The 7,089-nt window shown below is 36.7% G+C and overlaps 1 protein-coding gene across 7 annotated transcripts; it reads left to right on the top strand.

The window, feature by feature from the left end:
* Positions 1-667: 667 nt before the first annotated feature.
* LOC114190938 (ETO1-like protein 1) lies at positions 668-4,817 on the top strand. Of its 7 annotated transcripts, none has more exons than XM_028080027.1 (7): positions 668-924; positions 1,058-1,135; positions 1,484-1,712; positions 1,792-3,504; positions 3,594-3,885; positions 3,996-4,305; positions 4,411-4,817. In XM_028080027.1, exons 3-7 carry the CDS (start codon positions 1,585-1,587, stop codon positions 4,629-4,631), a joined length of 2,664 nt encoding a protein of 887 aa, XP_027935828.1. In that variant the 5' UTR covers positions 668-924; positions 1,058-1,135; positions 1,484-1,584; the 3' UTR covers positions 4,632-4,817. The 7 variants fall into 7 exon arrangements, with proteins under 7 accessions (XP_027935828.1, XP_027935826.1, XP_027935823.1 ...); XM_028080025.1 differs by having other exon boundaries at positions 1,457-1,712; XM_028080026.1 differs by having other exon boundaries at positions 747-954.
* The last annotated feature ends 2,272 nt before the right edge of the window (positions 4,818-7,089 follow it).

The following is a 7,089-nucleotide window of genomic DNA, read 5'->3' as shown; positions in this document are numbered from 1 at the left end:
AATAGATGAAAGTAAGAGTAAAAAGTAATTAAAAATAATAATGTAACAAATTATATTTTTATTATTTATCTTTAATAGGTATCTGTAATATTTACATTAATATGGTCTTATACTACAACCTACCACCAAAACCACCAAGCTAAAAGAAAATAGGCATTTGCAACATAATTCAACTAATAGAGTTAGTATTAGAATTTTTTTTTTTAAAGAGCAGGATTAAAATCTTGTTATTATTCTATAAAACCCTTCTCCACGCGAATAATTTTTTTTAACGATTTCTTTCTTCAAAATAATAGGGCTGAAGTTTAATTCTACAAATATACATGTGTACTGACAGTGTAATTTATTTAAACAATCGTTTTATGAACACTTATGATACATGCTGAATTTATTTACTTTCGTAATAAGAATCCTAAAAGTTATTAAAAACTTGTTAATAAACTGTGTAAGATCTTTTACACCCAAGATGTTCATTAATTTCTTTTATAATACTTTTTTTTCAATGAAATATCTTATATAGACTTTAAATTGAAAATTTAAATTATATAAGATAAATCGTTGTCAAAATTTTGTAAAGTACTGACATGATTTTTCTTGCGACAAATACAAATATTTCAAAGTAACAAAGACAATTATTGATTGGTTGAATGAATCAAACAAGACATCATTCTCAGACAAGGAATATTTGGGCGTTTGTCATTGGCATTGGAAAAGGACTGCGTAATATCTGTCATACTCCTGTTATTTTCCTTTTTTATTTCAATTGTTTCATCACTTGTTTTTGTTTTTAGTTCAGTTTTTTCTCTTCACTTTCTAGCAACGGAGTTCAAACTTTTATTCCTATTGATTTTGGTAAGTTCAACTTCCAACCAACAGTGGCTGCAACTTCTATGGTCTACAACTCCAACGGAAGGAAGGGAAAAAGTAATTCACTTTCCCTTTCACCAGGAAAAAGTAAAAGTTAGACAAAGTAGAAAATTTTCAGTCAGATTCCCTCTCACTTTGATTTGATCCTACCCTTCACATCGTGTTTCAAATCATTCATTTGTCTCTGCAGATTTAAGCCACAGGTGAAGTTACCCCCTCTCTCTGGCATTTTATGCGCTGATTTGAATGAACCACTACAATTTAATTGGTATTTTTTTTTTCTTTTTTTGTGTTGGGATCTTTCTTAGCCATTTGGCTTTATTTTGTAGATAGTCCTTGCTTAGTGCTGAACTGAAGAGGGTAGAGTAGAATTATGGAATGGTTTCCCCTCTTTCTTGAAAAAATTTTTTGACTGAGATTTGGTTGATGGGTAACCCATTAATCTATTCTTAGGAAAGACCGTTACTTTGAGGTTGATTGTTCTTGCTTCTAAAAGGGGAACACAAAGGGGGAAAAGAAAAGAAAAGAAGTGATTTTGCTTTCTGGGTTTGGGAATTTTTTAGTGAGGGTTGTGGAATGTGACTTGCAGGTAAAAGCTGCTCTTTTCTCTTGGTAGGTCTGCTCCTTTCCTTTGCCCCCAATTTTCAAAGGTTTTGATTTGGAAGAGGAAGCACTATTATAGTGGAGATCTGGGACTTGTTTTGTCTCTTATGCCCTATGAGGACTTTCTTCACAGCGGAATCATGTAAAGAAGCACATCCTAATGCTTTAAATCCACAATCCTGGCTCCAAGTTGAAAGAGGCAAGCTTCCCAAGTTGTCATCGCAGTCCTCATCTTCATCAATGTAAGGTTGTCAGGTTTGAAGCTTAGCATTTTTTTTAGCATTTTCGTTGAATTAAGTGGGTTTCTGTTAACTGCCACAGAGAATCTCTAATCAAGGTCCCACAGCCACCTATACTCCCATTCTTCAAGCCTGTCGATTATGTGAAATTTTTGGCTCAAATTCATGAAGAACTTGAGCTCTGCTCTCCGCAGGAGCAGTCAAATCTGTTTTTGTTACAGTACCAGGTCTTTAGGGGCATGAGGGATGTTAAACTGATGCGAAGAAGCCTCCGGTCAGCTTGGCAGAGAGCAAACACTGTTCATGAGAAGATTATATTTGGAGCATGGCTCAAGTATGAGAAGCAAGGGGAAGAATTAGTTGCTCAGTTGCTAACAGCTTGTGGTAAATGTGAAAGGGAATTTGAACCCATAGATGTAGAATCTCATATTTCTTTTGACAAAGTTATAATATCCCAGGATAGAGTTTCCATGAATGGGAACCACACTTCACAATATGTAATCTTTACAATCGGAGATGAGAAGATAGTCTGTGATAGACAAAAGATTTCTGAACTTTCAGCACCATTTCATGCCATGCTGAAGGGGTGTTTCAGGGAATCGCTTTCTGAGACCATCGATTTGTCTGAAAACAACATCTCTCCTTCAGGTATGAGGGCAATAAACTATTTTAGCTTGACTGGAAGTTTGCTTGATGTCCCTCAAAATCTTTTGGTGGAGATATCAGTTTTTGCAAACAAGTATTGTTGCGAAAGACTAAAACTGGCTTGTGATAGAAAACTTGCATCCTTAGTTTCCTCCAGAGAAGATGCATTGGAACTCATGGAATATGCTGTGGACCAGAATTCATCCGTGCTTGCGGCTTCTTGTGTACAAGTTCTTTTACGCGACATTCCCAACTGCTTGAGTGACAATAGGGTTGTGGAGTTATTTATTCATGCCAATAGGAAGGAGTTGGAAGTGATGGTTGGGCCTGGTATATTTGCACTTTTTTGTTTCTTAAGCGAAGTTTCTATGAACCTTAGTTCTAGTTCGGACACAACAGCTCATTTCCTGGAACGGTTGGTAGATTTTGCTGAAAATGACATGCAGAGAATGGTGGCATTTCATGAATTGGGATGTGCAAGGCTTTCAAGGAAAGAATATGATGAAGCCTATGGTGTTTTTGAGAGGGCTGCAAATGCAGGCCATATTTATTCCGTTGCAGGTTTAGCTAGAGTGGACTCTATAAAGGGTGAGAAGCTTTTACCTTATCAGAAGATAAGCTCAGTCATTTGTTCTGGCACTCCACTTGGATGGATGTACCAGGAAAGATCACTGTACTGTGATGGTGATGTGAGGTGGAAAGACCTTGAGAAAGCAACTGAACTGGACCCGACTCTTGTATATCCCTACATGTATAGGTCTGCCACTTTAATGAGGACAGAAAATGTTGAAGGTGCATTGTCTGAAATCAACCGGATTCTTGGCTTCAAACTTTCATTAGAATGCTTGGAACTACGGTTTTTCATCTATCTGGTCCTTGAGGACTACAAAGCAGCGCTTCGAGATGTTCAAGCAATTCTTACCCTGTGTCCATCTTATAAAATGTTTGAAGGGCGTGTAGCTGCATCTCAGCTCTGTACTCTTGTGCGTGAGCATGTTGAACATTGGACAACCGCAGATTGTTGGGCACGATTATATGACTGTTGGTCTGCTGTTGATGATATCGAGTCTCTTTCTGTCATCTACCAGATGCTTCAATCTGATGCCGCCAAAGGTGTTCTATACTTCAGACAGTCGTTGCTTCTCCTGAGGTATATTAAGAAAAAATGTTTCATAACTGTTTCTTATGACTTGAACTTACGTATGCTAAGGAGTCTATAAATCTGATATTAATTTGTAGGCTAAGCTGTCCTGAGGCAGCCATGAGGAGTTTACAGTTAGCTTGGGAACATGCATCAAGTGAGCACGAAAGGCTTGTGTATGAGGGGTGGATCTTGTATGATTCAGGACATTACGAAGAAGGGATCCAAAAAGCTGAAGAGTCTATTGCTATTAAAAGGTCTTTTGAGGCCTACTTCCTAAAAGCCTATGCATTGGCTGACTCTAGTGTAGATTCATCATGTTCTTCAACTGTGATTTCACTTCTGGAAGATGCCTTGAAGTGTCCTTCGGATAATCTGCGCAAGGGTCAGGTGTGGTTCTTCAACTGTTCCACCATTTTGGAAAAACTTTACCTTGCATCATCATATACATATTTTACTAAGAAAACAATACAATTGTTTTCTTCCCTTGAATGAACCAGGCTCTGAACAACCTTGGGAGTGTTTATGTTGATTGCGGGAAACTAGAGGCAGCAGAAGATTGCTATGTGAAGGCCCTTAAAATCCAGCACACGCGAGCCCATCAGGGTCTTGCTCGTGTTCATTTTCTGAGAAATGACAAGGGTGCTGCTTTGAAGGAAATGACGAATCTTATTGAGAAGGCAAGAAACAATGCTTCAGCTTACGAGAAGAGGTCTGAATATGGTGATCGTGAACTCACAAAGGCTGATCTGGAGATGGTCACTAGATTAGACCCTCTTCGGGTGTATCCTTATAGATATCGAGCAGCAGGTTCATATTTTACTTCCTCACTCACCCTTTATTCAGCTCAGAAAAAAGAAACTTTTTTTTTTAAAGGTTGTAGTTTTAAAACACTGTTATGTTGTGTGGTTGCAGTTTTGATGGACAACCACAAGGAAGAGGAAGCCATTGCTGAACTCTCCAGAGCAATTGCATTTAAAGCTGATTTGCATCTGCTGCATCTGCGTGCAGCTTTCCATGAACACAAGGGAGATGTCTTAAGTGCTTTGAGAGATTGTCGTGCTGCACTCTCTGTGGATCCAAATCATCAGAAAATGTTGGAACTTCACTGTCGTGTTAATAGTCACGAGCCATGAGTCAAGAACATGAGTTTTACCAGATGAAAAAGGAATTTGTAAATGAAAAGTATAGTTAAAGTAGGATTTAATTTAACCATTATTAGGGTGGCCGAAATTTTGTTATTTATATTCTATCTTCCTTGAGTTTTTCATTTCGCACACATGCTCCAGGTGTTGGACTTAATGCATTGTTTTCTTTAAACATTATCTTCATCGTTTACTTTCTTTGACTGCTCTGATTATTTTATATCTGAAAAGTTTAATTTAAAACAAAATAATTACTTAAATTTTGTTACTTATGTCATTCCTTCATTCCGTAAGATATAGCATTTAAATTGAATTTGCCACATGTACTACCAATAAATTAAAACATTTAATTATAATTTTACATTACAGTTTACTATAAAAGGAAATTGTCATTCATTTAGCGATAACAAATTCAATGGGAGCATCTGCCTACCTATTTGCCAACTCTTTTATAAATAATGAGACTTACACATATATGAGGATTTGTTTATAGCCTAATTTATAGAAATATTTTCTATTTTTACCTTTTATTAGATTTAGTGCTTGTCTTTCAAAAGAATTCAACTTAAACTTACCTTCATTAATATTTAAAATTATCATCTATCCCATCTTTTATCTTCCTCCTCTCCGTCCACCATTTACTCAACACTTCTTCCTCTTCTGCATTTCCATTTGTTCATTCATTCCTTTAAAGGTGCAGGCAATATTTCCATTTGATTTGTTATAAATGCATACAAATTTTAATGGCATAATTGTTTGTGTTTGTAGTTGTACGAGACAATTTTAGAAAATAATTCATTTATTTAGAGAATTTAAATTTTTTTGAAGAAAAATGATTTTTTTTGGATCAAAAATTAAATTGAAAAATTTTATAAAGATATTTCAATAACTAAAATAATAAAATTTTAATTTTACTAAAAAAAAAAAGAAATTGAAATTCCACTTTGAAATTCTTCATTGGTCAAAATGAAAAAACTCCACATGTGCAAAAAGGCAACTCATCAACCTTCAGCTCGGGTCATAGGTCAAAACAAATCGACATAGATGAATGTCAAGACAGGTTGGTTGGACCGAATGTCGAGTCGAGTTGACTGTGTTGAAGGTCGAATCAAATCGTTCAGGTCAAAGATCAAGTTGAACTAAGTCGACCAAAGTCGAAGGTCGAAGGTCGAGCTGAGATGGCTTGGCCGGAAGGTCGAGTCAAGTTAGCATGGGCCAAAGGTTGAACTAAGGCGGCCCTAGTTAAAGGTTGAGTTAAGTTGGTTCGAATCAAAGGTCTAGTTGAGTCGATCCTTGCTAAATTACATGTCGAGTCGGCCCCTAGCTGAAGGTCGAAATGAGTCTGCTTAAGCTGACAGTTGAGTTGAATAAGTCTAGGTCGAAGGTCTAGCCGAGTTGGCTCATGCCGAAGGTCAAAACAAGTCATCCCGGGTCGAAAGTCGAGACAAGTTGGTTCATACTAAAGGTCAAGCTTAGTCGACCCAAGCTGAAGGTCTAGTAGAGTCAGTCCTGGTTAAAGGTTGAGCAAAGTCAATCTGGACCGAAAGTTAAGTCGAGATAGCCTTAACCGAAGGTATAGCCGAGTTGGTATGGATTGAAAGTTTAAACCAATCAACACTGGTTGAAAGTCGAGATGAGTCAACTCAGACAAAAGATCAAGCTAAGTCGGCCCAGGTTGATCCAGACCAAAAGTCAAGATGAGTCTGTTGGCAAAAGCAAATACAAGTCTAAATGCTGAAGCAAGATTTTGATGATGATAAAAGAAGCTTGAAAGCCATCTAGAAGTCAATATGAAGAACATGTGTTGTTATGTTTAAAGCTATCTTGTAAAGTGTAATTAGAATAGTAGAATCAATATGCAAAAAGCAAAATCTGGTATTTCTCGAAAAATCAAAGTGATAATCAATTATCACTTAGGATAATCGATTATCCCGAGTTGAATCAATTTTTCAAGAAGGCACTGGAATAATCGATTATCACCTCTGATAATCGATTATCTGTTCAAAAATTTGTTTTCCATAAAACACACTAGAATAATCGATTATCACTAGTGATAATCGATTATCCTAGTCAGTTGGGCGCGACTGTTCAATTTTTGACCTAATTTTTGGAACCCATATTGAAGGAACATCAGAGTTACTTCTCACCAACCTTTTTGAGAAGCTAGAGTGCTAGTGTTGTGACTGTAAAGAGTGTTCTCTGAGTGTTCTCTAAAGAAGCTTTGAAAAACCTAGTGTGGGTAGAGCGATAACTTTTTCCTGAGAGGTTTTCTAGGAGATTGAGTGCTGCTGCTATTGCTAGGAAAGCTAAGGTCAAGGTTCTTTGTGTGATTCAGAGAAAGGTGTTCATCTCTTGTGTGTTCAAGAGAGGTGTTTTCTTTCCTTACTCTTTTACTATCTGATTGTAATCTGTTATTTGTTAGTGATTTAGTTAATCTCGTTTTTGAGAG

This window comes from Vigna unguiculata, chromosome 7, assembly GCF_004118075.2.
Source record: "Vigna unguiculata cultivar IT97K-499-35 chromosome 7, ASM411807v1, whole genome shotgun sequence".
Taxonomy (NCBI): domain Eukaryota; kingdom Viridiplantae; phylum Streptophyta; class Magnoliopsida; order Fabales; family Fabaceae; genus Vigna; species Vigna unguiculata.
This window is presented reverse-complemented; position numbering and strand designations above follow the sequence as displayed.

Coding starts and splice junctions, on each gene's coding strand:
- LOC114190938 (XM_028080027.1), top strand. CDS start 1,585: ATGAGGACTTTCTTCACAGCGGAATCATGTAAAGAAGCACATCCTAAT. Junction 1,713..1,791: donor CAGTCCTCATCTTCATCAAT/GTAAGGTTGTCA, acceptor TAACTGCCACAG/AGAATCTCTAATCAAGGTCC. Junction 3,505..3,593: donor CAGTCGTTGCTTCTCCTGAG/GTATATTAAGAA, acceptor ATTAATTTGTAG/GCTAAGCTGTCCTGAGGCAG.